We start from the raw sequence: 18587 nt of genomic DNA, 5'->3' as shown, positions 1-18587 counted from the left end.
TTCTCTAAGCAATAAAAGGAGAACTAACATATATTACCCCTACATGCTATGATTATAGTTTGGTTAGTGTTTTTATTTACAAGGTTGAAAAGTGAAAAGTTAACAGTATTTCCTTACCTTAACTTCTCCAGCCATTTTATCAACTGCAAATCCCTCAACTGATAGCTGAAAAACACACACACAATGGTTTAATAGTAAGGGGCTTGGAACCAACTTCATTCACCCTAAAAACAAACCGTTCTGTTCTTTCCCTACTTCAGTTTATTCCAGAGGGTGCAGGATGGGTGACGGAGATGCCCTTTAATAAGACTAATAACTAAGGAAACTCTTAAAGAGCAAAGACCATAATCTATGGGACTTGTGAATCATGGATGTCTCTCAATAACATCCATGATAAGCAAGCTACTCAAAATAAATTCTTCACATACCTTTATTAGTCTGGATATTAAGAATCCTCCCTGGTATCGATTATAAAGTTCTTCCCAGTTGTCCTTTATAAATTTCCAAGCAGCTTTTCTTCCATGTTTGCTGCCTCCAGCCACTCCACCAATTACTGATACAGTATCCTGTGGACGTACCTCTTCCTAAAAATAGAAAGAGAACTAAAAGTCTACTGTACCCTAAGCATCTAGTACCAGAAAGAGCAAATGTTGAAGAACCCAAGTAATTGCATGAAGATAACGTTCCCTGTTTTAGCAATAACTGGCACCTGAAGCTTCCAACAAAGAGGACATTTAACCTAAAGATCAGCCAAGCCGATAATAAGGCATGGAATCAGGTACAAACTGGTTGCTTAAGAAATAATACTTGGTAGGGCTTCTACAGGGTAGAAAGGGAAGAGAGAAAGGGAGCTTTCCGGTGTATTTCCTCTCCCAACTATTTTGATTCTCACCACTAGAGGGAGATATAGAGGTCAGTAACAAAGTCATTCCAGTTTTCCTACACTATGCCGTACGTGGACCCACGGTCTGGATCAAAGACACTTGCTACAGATCAGTGGGTAACAATTCCCTCGAAAAGCAGTTCTCATTGTAACTTACTGAAAGTGCAAACGTGAGGACTTTTTGAATCAATTCAGGTGAAAGAGTAGCCCCAAGGACTCTTTCGATTCGGTTTTTCTCTTCCTGCATGTCTGCTTGCTTGTGAAGCTAGAATGAAAAAATAAAGACAGAGATGGTAAATCTACCCTGGGAGTTATGCATATGCTTATATGAGCTTCGTCCCCAGCATGGTGCAACCTTTGCTCTAGATTCTCACTGGCTAAGACTGTAGGGGATAAAATTAACAAAAGAATACTTTTTAAGATGTTTGGCACTAAATTTCTCATGCCATTTTTGTAAGTCACTATAAATAAGTGCTCACTATATGAATGACTTTTCAGTTCTGAGCAGTTTACATCAACATCTAAGGGGTAAACCCTTCATGGCCAAATTCTTTACACCATAGATGTCTGACTAATGTTCTGTGTTATATGAACAAACTAGTCACTACTAATACCACTGATGATCATCAATTTAATTTAGAACAGTAAAAAAATATATAAGATGCATTATTTAAAATAACATTTTAAGAATGTTTGATGATGTACACATGTTCTTGATACATTAAATGGAAAACGGAGAGATAAAGCAAAATTATTCTTAATTTTAAGAAGTTTAATGTGAAGGGGAAAAAACCCTGAAAACCAATCAAAATGTTAACATTAATTAATAACGGTTTCTGATCGGTGAGATTCTGCATCATTACATTTTTTTAAACTGCAAGAAGCAGCACATATTGAATGCAGAATATTAAGAAAATAGAGAAGTATAAAGAAAAAATCAAAATACTTCTATACATACATTACCAAATCAGGAATAAGATCATATTATACGTGCTGTTTTGGTGATCCTGATATTTTAAATTTACAGTAAGTTTTATTTTTTATTTTTATTTTTCTAGTGTCTATTCATAGTTAATATACAAAATCTTCTTTCATAGTCAGAAACATTATTATATATTTTTAAAAATTAGGACTACAAAGGTATATGAGATACTTCTTGAAGATAACTTAATTTATAGACTCTCTTGACCGTTTTTCCCCTAAAGGTTTAACACTGACCAGTGTCTGGAGACCCCATCACAGCTCCCAGTTTCCTCTTCCTTTCCTTTGGACTCTTTTGAGCAGCAGTGTGGTAAAATAGATAGGAAGTCAGGTGATCTGGGTTCTAGTCCCAGTTTGCCTCTAACTAGCTGTGTGATCTTGACTAAGTCCTTAACCTCTCCGGTCTCAGTTTCCCCATCTGTAAAATGAGCGGGTGGACAGATGATTTCTAAGGTCCTTTCAGCTCTAGTACTCAGCGTCTGCACTTGGGCTTTTAGGAAGCATTTCCCCCCCAGGAAGAACCCGTTACACTAGTCCACCAGATGGCACCATAACACCCCATTTCAAATATACTTTGAATTAAAGGTAATTTTATCTTGCCTCATTATCCTTAAATTACCAACAAAAAATCCTCCTCATCTCTCATCAACTGTTTGTGTTATTTTTAAAAGAACTTTGACTCTGAGCCCCAGCTGAGTAGCTCGGTTGGTTAGAGCATCCCAATAAGCCAAGTTCGCGGGTTCGATCCCCAGTCAGCGAACTAACACAAACAACCAATGAATATAAATAAGTATAACAACAAATCAATGTGTTTTTTCCTCTCTCCCTTTCTCTAAAATCAACAAATTAAAAAAACACACAACTGATTCTGTCTTCATATGAGAGCTATTTCATAGTAAAACTGAATTATTGAGTTCCCCTGTATTAAACAGATGCAAATTCTTATACATACCAGTATAAATTCTTAAAAGTATGCCATGACATGAAAATGTCAAGGTATCTGTTATGAAATTTTTTGGAACCCTATTTTGTCTCCTACCCTATATGGAATAGATAAAAACCCATAAATATCTCATTTTATATGCAAAGAAATATATGATTTATAGTATACAGATTCACAGATTATTAAGAATGAGAAGGTACCTTAATATCATTTAGTTGAAAAGTAAACCTAAAGTATAATTGTCTATTATTAGGAAGAAAACACTTGCACAAGATGGGTAGTTAAAGGAGTACATTTTGAGATGGAGTTTCTTAAACAAATCAAGTTTTATTTTTCTGAACATTCTAATCATGTAAATAGGATTTGCTTAAAACTAAAATACTGGAAATTAGATTTGCAATTCTGATCCATTGGGATCAGTAAATATTCTTAATATATTATAGGTGGAAGTATTAAAACACATCACACTCCTACCCTGTTCATCCCTCTAAGTGTGGATCTTTCAATGTATGAGTGTTAGAAGTCAGGTGATCTGGGTTCTAGTCCCAGTTTGAGTATTTAGCACATTATGCACATTTTACTTGATGGTAATAAGAAGACTTAGCTCCCTTATCTCTATTACAACCAATGTAATCAAGTTATTTCTAAGACAGATAAATGCATGGATAGGGACTAGAGATATCACCTGTTCCACAGTATTAGGACTTTCTAACAGGTCACTGCCATTATAAGGACATGGAAAGTTTTGCCTATATTTTTCTCTAAGCCAGAGTTAATTATATGCTAACCACCCTGGGGAAACCAGAGAGGCTATGCAGTCAGGTGAATTCATTTCCTGTCCATTCATAAGAGGCACTGGCATAATTTAAACCCTTCAGATAACTGATCTATCCCTTTTCTAAGCATAGAAACAAACCTTTTGTTTTAAATGGGCAGACCCCAAGTAAATTTACATTGAAGGGGAAAATTTTAAGAACCTGACTTATTAATAAAAATAAATGAACATTTCAGTCTTAAGATTTAAGATACGTAAACTGGTGGTAAAAAGAAGTAAAAAATTGTTTTACTTTTTGTATCATATTGGTAGTATACATGAACAGACATTATATATTTACTAAAGGCCTGGTGCATGACATTTTGCGGGGGCAGGGTTCACCCCCAACCCTGCCTGTGCCCTCCGGCAGTCTGGGAGCCCTCAGGGGATGTCTGACTGATGGCTTAGGCCCACTACCTCAGCATTGCTGCGGAGGTGGGGAGAGGCTCCCACCACCACCGTTGTGCTCACCAGCCGTCAGCCTAGCTTCTACGTTGAGTGTCTGCCCCCTGGTGGTCAGTGCGCATCATAGCAACCAGTCATTCTGCCATTGGGTCGATTTGCATAATACCCTTTTATTATATAGGATCCTATAGTTTCTTAATATTTGGTGTCTGCAATTATGCATACCTGTATATATTTCTTTTGCCAGGACTTTTTTTTAAAAAACCACATAAAACTCATACTATCTGTATCAATCCAAGTTCGAAAGCAGAAAATGGGAGCCCTTTCCAAATTTACTCACCTTTATCATAATGTCTAAGGTAGTGCCATCACCATGCTTCAAAACAGTTAGATAGACCTACAAGAGAATATAGGAACAAAGAAGAAGGCATCTAATTAAATGTATCTTCCAAATACTCTAAAGTTAAGTAAAGACAGAAAGCAAGTAAAAAAATTGTAACTAGCCATGTGTTGATGTTGCAAGAACCGGAAAGGCAGATGGCATGTAGTTAAGTAAGCAGAGCTCAAGGGAATGTGCTTTGATAATCACCTTTCAGCACCACAGTGCAGACTGAGAAACTTTAAACAAATGAGAAGCTAACTACAAATCCTTTAAATACAACATATTAACACAGGGTCAGACATGATTTTCAGGTCAGTACTTAGGTAATTTTTAGTTACTATTAAATATGTTCCACACTACAACAGTGATGCAGTCACCTAGAAATTAAGGTCATTCATTATGAAAACCTACAGGACTCCTCAGATCGGCGGGGAGAATCTGTTTCCCTTCCACATGGTCCTTAAACCGACGACGAGCTTCTTCTAATGTTGCCTTATGTCCTGCTTTTCCTAGTTTGCCCAGGACCAAGCCCCTCAGGAGTGCATCCAGGTGACCTGATTGAGAAGAAAAAGAGACAAAGAACTACTTAAAAAGCCTATTTATACAAATATGCCTCCTAGATGTCTTATAATTGTTACATCATATCTACAGTCTTAAATAACAGAATCAATAACCTTAGTACTTGAAAGAACACTTGGTTTAAATTGATCAAATCATATGAGTGAAATGAAGTACTAAATAGATCAGACAAGAAAATAAATTGCTAACTTTGTCTATATTCACAATGCCAACTATCTAAATTTACTAAATGTTCACTCCATCTAGGTAATTATACAGCTAAGGATTGTGTGTGAAAGAACAGGCTTACATCATGCAATTTTAACCCAAGATTCAGGGAAAGGCCACATACAGTACTAGTATACTGCACATAAGGAATTAAAAATTGATTTTAAAAATAAAATTTGGCAGATTTATTACTCCAAAGATATGCAAATAAGCACATAAAAGATGCTCAACATCATTGATCATTAGATAAATGCAAATCAAAACCACAATGAGGTACCACTTCACACCCAATAGGATGGCTAGAATAAAAAGACAAATAATAACAAATGTTGACAAAGATATGGAGAAATTAGAATCCTCATATATTGCTGGTGGGAATGTAAAATGGTGTGACCACTCTAAAAATAAGTCTTGCAATTACTCGGAAGGTTAAACATAGAATTACTATATCACCCAGTAATTCCACTCTTAAGTATAAACCTAAGAGAAATGAAAGCATATGCCTACACAAAAACTTGCATACAAATGTTGATAGTAGCAGTCATAATAGTAAAAAAGTGGAAATAATCCAAACACCTGTCAACTGATGAACAAACAAAATGCAGTACTGTATTTCCATATAATGGAATATTATTTCAATTATAAAAAGGAATTAAATGATATGTAAAGCATGGATGAACCTTGAAAACATGCTAAATGAAAGAAACTAGACACAAAAGGCCACAAATGATATGACTTCATTTATGTAAAATGTCTAGAAGAGGCAAATCCTCAGATAGAAAGCACATTAGTGGTTGCCAGAGACTGGGAAATGACAGCCAATTGGTATGGGGTTTCTTATGAGGTTAAAGAAATTGCTCTGGAATTAGATGATAGTAACAGTTGTGCAACCTTGTGAACATACTAAAAACTTTGAACTGTATACTTTGAAGGGTGCATTTTATGCTATATTGGTTATATTTTTTTTAAAAAAATTAATACAGCCGAAACCGGTTTGGCTCAGTGGATAGAACGTCGGCCTGCGGACTGGAAGGTCCCAGGTTCGATTCCGGTCAAGGGCATGTACCTTGGTTGCGGGAACATCCCCAGTGGGGAGTGTGCAGGAGGCAGCTGGTCGATGTTTCTCTCTCATTGATGTTTCTAACTCTCTATCCCTCTCTCTTTCTCTCTGTAAAAAATCAATAAATTATATTTTTTAAAAATTAATACAAATCTGATGGATTTGCAACAGTATAGTGGCCAAATAAAGTTGTGGTATATTTACACAATGAAATACTCCTCAGCAATAAAAAGGAATGAACAACCTAAATCATAGTGAGTGACAAGAACATCATACTGAGTGACAGAAGCCAGATATAAAAACAGAATCCTATATAATAAAAGAGGTAATATGCAAATTGACTGTCACACACTCACAAGATGGCTACCTAATACCAGGCTGGCAGGAGGGTTAGTGAGAGATGGCCAAACAGCTGAACCAGGCCAGCGGGGGGTGGGAAGACAGTTAGGGGCAACAGGCCGGCAGAGGGGGAGCAATTGGGAGTGACCTGGCCAGCAGCGGGGGGCAATCAGGGGTGACCAGGCCAGCAGGGGGGCAGTTAGGGGCAATCAGGCTGGCATGTAGAGGCAATGAGAGGTGATAAGCCCAGCAAGGGGCAGGGCAGTTAGGGGCAACCAGGCAGGCAGGCAGGTGAGCGATTAGAAGTCAGCGGTCCAGGATGGTGAGAGGGATGTCTGACTGCCAGTTTAGGCCCAATCCCCAGCAGGTGGACATCCCCCAAGGGGTCCCGGATTGGAGAGGGTACAGGCTGGGCTGAGGGGACTTCCCCCTCTATCCATGAATTTCGTGCACCGGGCCTCTAGTATATATAGATAATGATTTCATTTATAGAAAGTTCTAGAAGAGGCAATATTAATCTAGCACTCAAAGAAGTCAGAACAGTGTTTGCCTCCCAGAATAAGACTGGTCAGGAGGAAATACCACCTTTAGTTATTAGCAGATGGTAGAAAATAATTATTTTGTCAACATTTTCTCATGGAGAGAACACACATAGAAGGCCAAATAATTTATTTAATTCAGAAAACTGGCCCTGCCCTGGCCGGTTTGGCTCCATGGTTAGAGTGTCGGCCTGTGGGCTGAAAGGTCTCGGGTTTGATTACAGTCAAGGGCAACCTTGATTGCAGGCTAAATCCCTGCCACAGTCAGGACGAGTGCAGGAGGCAACCAATTGATGGGTCTCTCTCACATCAATGTTTCTCTCTGTTTCTCCCCTTCCCTTATACACTCTTTAAAAAATATATATATATCAATGGAAAAAATATCCTCAGGTAAAGATTAACACACACACACACAAAGAAAACTGGCACCTGTGTCTTTACAAGTTGTATATAAGGTATCTGGTATTTATGATAATAATAAAGAAAATAATCCAAAACTCCCTATAGCTCTTCTTGACTATAAATAGGCTTTTGGAACTCATGAAAGACTTTTTATTTCCACCATTTACTTATGCACAAATCATATTTAGCAATAAATACACATAATATAACCACCACTGTTTTTATGTTAGTGACCCATGTAACTTCACAACTTGGCTTAAAAGACCCAAGTCTTAATTTCTGGCTAGCTGAATACATAACAACATCTAGCAGATACCAAGATGAGGCTACTGCCATTGTTAACCACAGATAAGTAACAAAGAACCAATTTCCGATCAATTATTTCTCCATTCAGTACATCCTTTACCTTCTCCAGGTTTGGGGTCCCAGCCCAGTCTCTCCCCTATGGGTGAAAAGACATCTTTCACAAACTCCTGGATTTCCTCATAGAAGTCTGTGTGGGACAAGAGAGTTGAGAGAATCCCCAGGTTACAGCTCAGGTCGCTCCATACAGTATAATTGGGCTCATTCACAAAAGCCTCCATGACTTTTAGAACCTCTACAGTGCTAATGATTCCAGCTCGAGCCTGGGATAGGAAAAAACATAAATTAATCTAGTCTTCTAGCAAAAACAAAACAAAAAACACAAGCATGCATTTTTGGCATTATCTACTGCTAGTCAGTCATCTCTTTGCTTTAAAGGAAATGAGACTACAGCAGCTCAGAACACTAGACTTTTATAAAATAAAAATTCTGACAACATTCCCTACCTTTTTTCTTTGTTTTGTTATTTATAAAAGAGCCACTTTAAAATATGCTAAAATTCTCCCAATTTGGAGAAAATGAAAAAATAAATGAAGACAGAAAACAGTTAACTTCCTATTTCTATTCTATTTCAGGGGTCTTGGCTTTGTTTTTCTTTTGAAAATTTTCATACGTTTAGAAAAGTTACAAAAATAGTTGGGACTTGGGTTTTTGACAGAGGCTCTTTCAAAACTGGACCTGCAAACTATGTCAACTTTAGCTTGTCCTTTACTCATTTCTAAAAGAACACATACTGGAAGGCACTACAAATTCAGAGTCCTTTCAGAATTAGCTAAGAGAGTTAGGAAAAAGAACTGTTACAACAGCCAACTGCACAAACACACCACTCTCCTGGGACAGGTCTCTCTCAGCAATGAGATCAGCAGATGTGAGGTTTTGTGCATCAATGCTAATCTGTGTTTATACAAAGGAGGAATCCAAAACCAGTTACTGCAGAGGGGAGGGAAAACTTCAAGTCCAACTTAAAGGAACACTAGGACGAATCTGACAATTTTATCATAGTCAAAGATATCTAGAAATTATCTAACCTATGTTGGAGTCATAAAAATAGCATTACTAATTGCTGCTTTAAATCTTTTCTGGAACAAAGCCAAATATAATTCTAAAGCTAATGGGCTATTACATAGTTGTTAAAAAATTCTAAACTTTCTCAGCAAAGTACAATCTACCTTAGTTAAATAGAAATCATTCTAAATCAATTAAGTATTTTTAATCACATTAGTAGGGAAATTTCTTCAAAGCTCTTACCTATTTCTATTGAAAAGAATTTCTATATTACAAAGGCTAGTTTAAGTACAGTTGTAAAAAGCTGACCTAGGAATAGTGAAATGGGATTTGTTTCTAGTAAATTATATAGGTTCAATTTTGTCATGTTAGTTAATAATTAGTCATTTGCTCTAATCCCAAAGGCATTCAACCTTCAAGAAGAACTATATTCTTCTAATTATGTTTCAGTTAGACACTCCAGGAAAAACAAAATCCTTTAATCAACAAAATCCATCACACTATGTGAGAAAGGCTCACCAAGGAGAAGAGGTCATTCTGTAATCCAAGTCGATCCACAGGGGGCAGAGAAAGGTCACGAATGCCTGGTAATAAACTTTCCAGCATGGCCGAGCTGTACTGGGTCCGATAAAATCCAACTGTTCCCAGGTTTAACTGAAAAGATATCCAGTAGATATTATTAAATAGTTTCATTTATTTTTTAAGTCAATCTTTTGTAGGTGTGAAAGAGTTCTAGTTTTAGTATATCTGGATGAAAACAACAAAAATCATATATGCCAACAGATAGGGATTAAAATGAAACAACACATAAGGATAGAAATCAATTGTCAGAGATGAATACAAAGGCAAAAGAAAACAAACTTGACATGGTAGAGGCCAAAGTGAGGGAAAGTAGGAAGAACATGGAGGGGAGAAATGATATGGATAAGTTTCTATTTCTAAACTTAGTAAATAGTTTTAAGATTATAGAAAATATTTACTATATGTAAAAATACTTGGACAGTGGAATATCTAAGGAAGACTAATAAGCCTTTACAAACAGTAATCTATTGAGCCCAGAGCCTCAAGAAAATAACAAATGTCAGGTCCTAGATTTTAAAAGGCGAAAGATTTATACGATCTGAAGAGAAACCAGAGTATATAGGTCCTAGATTTTAAAGAATTACATGAGCCAAAACCGGTTTGGCTCAGTGGATAGAGCATCGGCCTGCGGACTGAAAGGTCTCAGGTTCGATTCCGGTCAAGGGCATGTACCTTGGTTGCGGGCACATCCCCAGTGGGGGGTGTGCAGGAGGCAGCTGGTCGATGTTTCTCTCTCATCGATGTTTCTAACTCTCTATCCCTCTCTCTTCCTCTTTGTAAAAAATCAATTAAAAAAAAATATATATATAAAGAATTACATGAACTTAAAAAACAGTTCATATGATTTGTCACTGACTGTCATTCCCTGTTGACTATTTGCCAATAATAAAAATTATTTGTAATAGTATTTATACACAAAACATTTTAATGGTAAAATAATAGTATAAGATACTTGCTATTTATATAGATATAGTAAAAAATCACCTCATAATTCTAATACAAATATTGGTTATCTTATCTTTTACTGTAGAAATAATACCTTTGTTTACCTAATTACAATCACAATGTGCATAACTTTTTTCTCATTTATAATAAAATGTTCATATAGCTATTTAATCTTTCAGATTATAATTTCAAATGGAAATATAGTATTCTACTGAGTATAAAAATTAAAACAGAGGGAGAAATGACACTTTTCAGAAAGCACAAAAGTCCAGCTAATGTATATTACTTATTAGGAAGCTACAATTGGGAGAAAAGTTTGTAGTAGACACTTTCATTATGAAACGTATAGAACAATGAAAAACAATATTTACCAACTGTTATTTTTATGAAATGGTTTTAAAACACCAGCTAAAGAAATTTCATGTTTCAGACACAAACTTATTATTATACATCTGATCTCACTTGATTATAGTTGTACACATACGATGACAACACATCATTGACGTTAACATATCATTACAATGAAGGACAGTTTGAAGTTGCGAGACTACAAATGTTATGGTTAGTGTGACTTTATACATAGTTTACTATTTCCTCCCCACTTTAATGCTTTGTATCTGTTTATCTACCACTCTCTGCCATAAAGGTAAATATCTAGACAATATTATTTGAAAACTAGCAATACATTTCACGTAGGAAAGTTTAGAAATGTTTTTTTCTTTGCAAGTCCTAGTCTAATATGAAGCAGTAGAATTTAGAACCAGCCACAAAATGCATAAAAGAAGTGAGAGAAATCAATTTAGATAATATTAAAATGGTCATGCCATTTCTGGACTCACCTTTACCCATTGGTCTGGTTTAACATCCTTCAAAACCACATTCATCTCTGGCTTGTCCATTAGAATTTTCAGTTTGGCATGGTTGGGATCTTCACTAGTAGAGATTGTGATAGGAACCATCCACTGGGGACAGTCTTCTCCTTAAGCAAGAGAACAAATAGAAAACTTGAAAAATAAATTCTCACTGTAAAAAGAAGAAGGTAAGGTGGAGAGAGAGGACTAGTATACTATGTACAGGCTTGAGCCTAACTGTTAAGCCAATAGCTTATTTTTAATGGTACAAAAACTCTTTCAGGTGACCTGATTAATATTGGTGCAAAGGAAAAGAGAATTTATTAACAAAATCACAAGTCTAGCCAGGACCGGTTTGGCTCAGTGGATAGAGCGTCGGCCTGCAGACTGAAGGGTCCCGGGTTCGATTCCGGTCAAGGGCATGTACCTTGGTTATGGGCACATCCCAAGTAGGGGGTGTGCAAGAGGAGCTGATCGATGCTTCTCTCTCATCGATGATTCTAGCTTTCTATCCCTCTCTCTTCCTCTCTGTAAAAACTCAATAAAATATATTTTAAAAAAAATAATAAAAAATAAAGGACTGTGCCATCATCACATCTGTGTCCTTTAAAAAAACAACAACACCCCAAACATAACAGTTTACTTATTTGCAGGATCACAAATACAGTGATTTTAAGCATATTTAAAAAAAATATATATATATATTATTGGTATTTTACAGAGAGGAAGGGAGAGGGATAGAGAGTTAGAAACATCAATGAGAGAGAAACATCAATCAGCTGCCTCCTGCACATCCCCTACTGGGGATGTGCCTGAAACCAAGGCACACGCCCTTGACCGGAATAGAACCTGGACCTTTGAGTCCACAGGCCGACGCTCCATCCACCGAGCCAAACCTGTCAGGGCTTAAGCATATTTATTTATATATATATATATATCTCTCAATATATATATATATATATATATATATATATATATATATATATATATATATATATCTCAATATCTCAATATCTCAATATATATATCTCAATATCTCAATATATATATCTCTCAATATATATATCTCTCAATATATATATCTCAATATATATATCAATATATATCAATATCAATATATATCAATATCAATATATATATATATATATATATATATATATATATATATATATATATTTAGAGAGAGAGAGGAAGAGAAAGGGAGATAGAAACAATGATGAGAGAGAACATCAACTGGCTGCCTACTGCACTCCCCTCACCAGGGATCAAGTCTGCAAACCCCTTGGTCCATTTGTCGATGTTCAACCAGAGTCACATTGGCTGGGCACAAATAAGAGTGATTTTTTAAAAAAAAATACGTTTTCATTGATTTTTACAGAGAGAAGAAGGGAGGGGGATAGAGATAAAAACATCAATGAGAGGGGTACATTATCGATTGGCTTCCTCCTGCTCACTCCTACACTAGGGCTCAAGCCCTGATTGGGAATTGAACCAGTGACTTCTTGGTTCCTGGGCCATCACTTAAGTACTGAGCAACACTGGCCAGGCCAAATACAGTGATTTTAATTTAACTGTTGTATTTCCTTTACAGAGCAATAAAGACATCAATGATTTTTACTGTCTTAAAGAAATTTCAAGTATGTGAAAGCTCTCATATAGCATTTAAAAACCAATACTAAGGTACAGTCTTTAACAGTACCTTATATACTACTGAAACACTAGAGGTTGTTTTTTTTTGTTTGTTTTTGTTTTTTAAATATATTCTATTGATTTTGTACAGATAGGAAGGGAGAGAGATAGAGAGTTAGAAACATCAATGAGAGAGAGTCATCGATCAGCTGCCTCTTGCACACCCCCTACTGGGGATATGCCCGCAGCCAAGGTACATGCCCTTGACCAGAATCGAACCCGGGACCCTTCAGTCCCCAAGCCGACGCTCTATCCATTGAGCCAAACTGGTTTCGGCTAGAGGTTGGTTTTTATTTTTCTGATAGACAGGATACACCCTGGGCACTAATGGATTCCAAAATGGACAAGTCATATCTAAAAGCTAAAGCTTTTGTGAGACATACACATATTCTTAGGGATCAGACAGCAAAATTAACTTTGCATTAAGATGTCAAACAAAGGAGTGTCACTGTCCAATAGTACATCAAAGGAACATTTTAATAAGTTATATGCCTTTATGCTATCAGGCTAAACCATAAATTAAAATTTCCTCTCAACACTGGGATATTTCAGGTTTTAACACTGCCTATATTAGTCATAGAGTATTAGTTAGACCTGCAAAACCTGTCAGTGCTACAATGCAGATTGCAGGTGTGAGGCAGAAAATGGCAACTGTGACCTTAAAGATTTATTTGGATAATACATGTGTCCTCTAACTTTCAAACATATTTATTAAAAGAGTAATTTTAAATGCTAAAGAAGGTTAAGGGTAGAAGGCTGTATCTTTCAACCTTAATCGAATGCATATTTTGGTGGATTGAAGATTAAAAGGCATTGGCGATTCTGATATACACCTCCCCCAGATTCTGATATACACCTCCCCCTGCTATTCTAAAGAGGTTTAAAATAAATACAGAAAACTGTATTTTTTCTTATTTTTCAATTAATCTTTATTTTCCTGGATAAAAGAATCTAATGACATGTAGAGATATTTTTTAAAAAAACAGAAATGAGTGGTAAGAATATAAATTCATGGAATCCAATTATTTTGTTTGAATTCCTACTCTTTTTAAATTATTTTTAAATATATTTTGTATTGATTTCAGAGAGGAAGGAAAAAGGGGAGATAGAAACATCATTGATAAGAGAGAATCACTGATCGGCTGCCTCCTGCACACACCCCTTTCTGGGGATTGAGCCTGCAACCTAGGCATTTGCCCTGACCGGGAATCAACCCATGACCTCCTGGTGTATAAGTCACTTCTTAACCACTGAGCCATGCCTGCTGGGCTGAATTCCTACTCTTTAACTCATTAGAGAATTAACTCAAAGTGACCTTGGGCAATTTAACTAACCTACCTATGCTTCAGCTCCCTCATTTGTAAAGTGGAAATAATTTTACTTACCCAATAGGATTGCTGAGATTATAAAATAAGGGTCAATTACAGAGCTAGCACTATAATATATCTAAATAGTCATTGGGCTTTATTTATTTACTTACTTATGCCCAGAATTAAAAAAAAAATTAATGAGTCACCCACACAAACGTGTATTAAGTCTTCTTTTAGGCATTAAGGCTAGAGCATCACTGCTTGGGTGTTCCTGTGCTTCTTCATACACAGAGACATGGAATATAAAAAAATCTAAGAATATGACATTATATATACTTCGTAAATCCCCTTCCTTAATTTTTAAAAATTGATTTGGAAGTGAGAGAAAGTGGTAGTGGGACACACACACACACACACACAGAGAAAGAGATGTCGATAAGTTGTTGCACTTATTTCCTCAGCATATCAGGACGGTGCTCCAACCAACTGACCTACCCAGTCACAGCATGGATCTTTCTTGATTTTCTGGATTTCATTTTTATTCTATTGCCACTTCCTTGTTTTTTTTAATTCTACTAAAATTTTTAAAAAATGGATAATTATTGCCGAAATTGGTTTGGCTCAGTGGATAGAGCGTCGGTCTGCGGACTGAAGGGTCCCGGGTTCAATTCCGGTCAAGGGCATGTACATTAGTTGTGGGCATATCCCCAGTGGGGGGTGTGCAGGAGGCAGCTGGTCGATGTTTCTTTCTCATCAATGTTTCTAGCTCTCTATCCCTCTCCCTTCCTCTCCGTAAAAAAATCAGTAAAATATATTTAAAAAAATAAAATAAGAGTGGATAATTATTTCCTATTAGTTGGAACACTACTGGTATGGTATCCAAAGTCATAGATCAACTGCCACTTATAGCCATTTGCTTACCAACATATGGTCCACTGGCACAGAATTTCCTTTGGGACAGCTTCAGTAATCGGTCATTTTCTACCTAAAGAAACAAAACAAAGGCTATAGTAGTATAAAATTATTTTCTTTTTTGGAAGAGGCAACATTTCTGTGACAAAGTACAGGCAGTCCTCAGGTTATGTTGGACTACTTTACGTCGTTTCGTGGTTATGTCCCTGTCACCCATTTACAGTATTTATATGGAGGAAAAAAAAGTTCCATCATTTTAACGTATGTACATATGTGCTTTATGTTTTTTATTATTATTTTTTTTTTACCACAAGGGATTGTTATCTTTCTTTAAATTTTTTTTTTTAATAATCAGGGATTATCATCTTTCTTTTATTTTTTTTACTATTTCACTTCATTATGCTGTATGTACTCCAAGTGAGTGACGTAGACACTTATGTAGGTGGGTTACCAATCATGGCGAAAATCGAGTTACGTTGCGGCGTACTAACAGATCTCTGACATAACCCGAGGACTGCCTGTAGAAGGTAAAACCAGTATAATCAAATGTCAAGTACACAAGAAATGCAATGATGATGCTATAGGATAGTGAAAGGTCACTATTTCTTATTTAGGCTTCAAAATAACAATCTAAATAATAAAGAGCTATTATGCAAATAGTTATAATGCCCTGACGCTTAACGACAGATCAAATGGAGGATGTGTGTGCCACAGGCGCGGGTGGGCAGGACTCGCACAAGTCTCCAGGCCTAGGGACGTGAGGCTTGCAGCGCCACCCCGAGGGACTGAGGCTCACAATTCTACTCCAAGCGCCGGGCCCGGGGACGTGAGGCTCTCGGAGGCTTGTATTCCCGCTCCTGGCGCCAGCCCCAGGGATGTGAGGATTGTGGCACTGGCCCCAGGGACAAGAGCCTCGTAGAGGTCTACCTCTTTGGGGTGATGGATCAAGGGACTCCTGCATTGTGACAGAGCATAGACCAGGCTGGGGGACCTCACCCAACTGCATGAATTTCATGCACCAGGCCACTAGAAGTCTAAATAAAAGAGCAGGTTCTATGTAATATGGTTCCTCAGAAGAAATATGTATCCAGATAAAAACTTTAAAGGATTAAAGTTCTCAAAAGGATACATAACAATAAGTAATACTACAAAAAGTTATTTTAGATTAGCATGTGAACTCAATGTTCAAAATTCAAACTTTTAGAATGACTTATAAGCATAAAAAAGCACACGCCTTGTTTTTAAAGGTTAAGCTTTGCAATGAAACAAAAAAGTATGGGGGAAACTAAAAAGCCAGAAGCAACGAAGGCAAGTACGTGATTTTTAGAGAGAGAGGAAAATGGAGAGGAAGAAATCCAAAATTGTTTTAATTACAGAGCCCTTTAATTTCCCACCAAATATGATTGATTCATTCACTAAACTGCCTTTTCAAATGCTTTCAGCCAATCTGAGAGGTACTTTTTATTATAAAACTAAAGGCCTGGTACACAACATTTGTGTACTGTGTGTGTGTGTGTGTGTGTGTGTGTCCCTCAGCTCAGCCTGCACCCTCTTGCAGTCCACGACCCCTCAGGGGATGTCCAGCTGCTGGCTTAGGCCCACTCCTCTGTGGAGCGCCGCTCAGCCAGAACCTGGGCTCACTGCTCCTTAGCACGGCCTTGGAGGTGGGAGAGGCTCCCACAACAGCTGCTGCGCTCACCAACCACGAGCCCAGCTTCTGGCTTAGTGGTGCTCCCCCTGTGGGAGCGCAGTGACCACCAGGGGACAGCTTCCATGTTGAGGGTCTGCCCCCGGTGGTCGGTGCACATCATAGCGACCAGTCGTTATGCCGTTCGGTCAATTTGCATATTAGGGTTTTATTATATAGGAGGATACAATCATTTTTAAGGTTAAGATGTGGCTTTGGAAGGTTAACTTACACTGTAATGTACCATGTAAATTTGGGTGCATTTTGAGGGCTGGTTTAAATGTCACCTAGAATTCTTAAAGTACATAAAAATAAATTTGAAACCATTGATTGAATTCCACTTAATATTAGACAAATTGAGGGACTTTTTATTGTTTACCTGTTCTGCTTCCACATAAATGAGGGGGAATCCCATTTGTTTGGTCCAGGTATTCATCACCGCTGCTATAGGTTTACCACTAGCACCTTCTAAACATTCCCAAAGGTCCTCTAGGAGATACGCAAACAATGAAAATGTAAATGTTCACATTTTTATTTTCCTAAAAAAACCGCACAAGTTTTATATATGCGGTTTTTGACAATGCATTGCTGACCAACTCTTCGATTCTTTCATGTTCAGGAAACAAACAGCAGGCCAAATTAACATCCTCCTTGTCTTATCATTAAGTTAACTCTATTACAAAAAATGGTCTTATATTCTAAGATGTTCCTAACTTTTCTAATTTATTAAAAATTACAAATTAAAACAAATCAAAGAGAAACAGGTGAGTTTGAACAAGAATAAATAGAAACAAACAAATGGAAACACATTTAAGATTACAACTAAACAATCATTCACAAACATAAAACCATTATATCACTCAATTAACAGAGTTAAAAAATACTCAATAAAGCTGATGTGGTGGTCGAGTGAGTAAAACAGTAATGCCATGAGACACATACTATAATGGGAGTAGGAACAGAGAAAAAGCAATTAAAGGAAAATCCAAATAAAATAAAGGCTTCACGAGAGTTGACTTTTTGGCCTGCACCCTGAAAAAGAGTTGTTCGTTAGACAGATATAAACCACTAGCTCATTCCAATTAGGCAGAATAAATGGTCTATGTACAAAGATAAAAATATAAGAAAAGACAGAAAATAACAAAAAATAGCAATATGTTCAATTAGCTGAAAATAGAGGGCACATGTGTGGGAATAATGAGCAATGAAAATATAAAAGTAGGTAGGGCTGAACTGCTGAAGACTGTATGATTTACAAAGAAGTACTGACTATTGAGGGAATGTGGCATTCCCATTATTTTACTTTTAAAATCTTTATTGTTGAAAGAGACATATGTCTCTTTTCCCCATGGACCCCTCCACATTCCCAGTATTTTTAATCAGTAGGGTGATGTAATCAGATATTCACTTCAGAAAGATAATCCTAGCTAGCTCAGAGAGAGAGATGAAACTGAATAGAGTGGGGCAAGACAAGTAGTGAGTTAATAGGCAACTGCAAAGTTCAATAGGTCATGAAGGCAGGCATGAATTAAGGAAAGTGCAGTGAGATAGAAAGAGGGCACTGGAACTGCTGCGAGAGGATACAGATGATAACTGCAATGTATCTGAACTGCCAACTGTCTTTCATAAACCACAAAACAAACCAAAAAAAGGTATATGGTGGGCCTTGCTATTCACGTGTGGCCTATGAACTAGTAGCACGGGCTCCA

The 18587-nt window shown here is 36.9% G+C and overlaps 1 protein-coding gene across 2 annotated transcripts in view; it reads right to left on the bottom strand.

The window, feature by feature from the left end:
* Positions 1–18587, bottom strand: part of NPEPPS (aminopeptidase puromycin sensitive) — a 63548-nt gene that overhangs the window by 5007 nt on the left and 39954 nt on the right. For both annotated transcript variants that reach the window (XM_084864033.1, XM_084864032.1), the window contains 10 exons: positions 17258–17367; positions 15201–15264; positions 11269–11408; positions 9422–9556; positions 7941–8160; positions 4820–4962; positions 4367–4423; positions 1041–1148; positions 429–584; positions 118–165 (listed from right to left, as the gene is read on the bottom strand). In XM_084864033.1, the coding sequence (XP_084720159.1) occupies positions 118–165; positions 429–584; positions 1041–1148; positions 4367–4423; positions 4820–4962; positions 7941–8160; positions 9422–9556; positions 11269–11408; positions 15201–15264; positions 17258–17367 (1181 nt within the window). The remainder of the gene's footprint in view (positions 1–117; positions 166–428; positions 585–1040; positions 1149–4366; positions 4424–4819; positions 4963–7940; positions 8161–9421; positions 9557–11268; positions 11409–15200; positions 15265–17257; positions 17368–18587) is intronic.

Source organism: Pipistrellus hanaki, assembly GCF_964339955.1.
Source record: "Pipistrellus hanaki genome assembly, chromosome: 16".
In the NCBI taxonomy this organism is placed as follows: Eukaryota; Metazoa; Chordata; class Mammalia; order Chiroptera; family Vespertilionidae; genus Pipistrellus; species Pipistrellus hanaki.
Note: the sequence above shows the minus strand (reverse complement) of the source record. Positions and strands in the feature narration are given on the sequence as shown.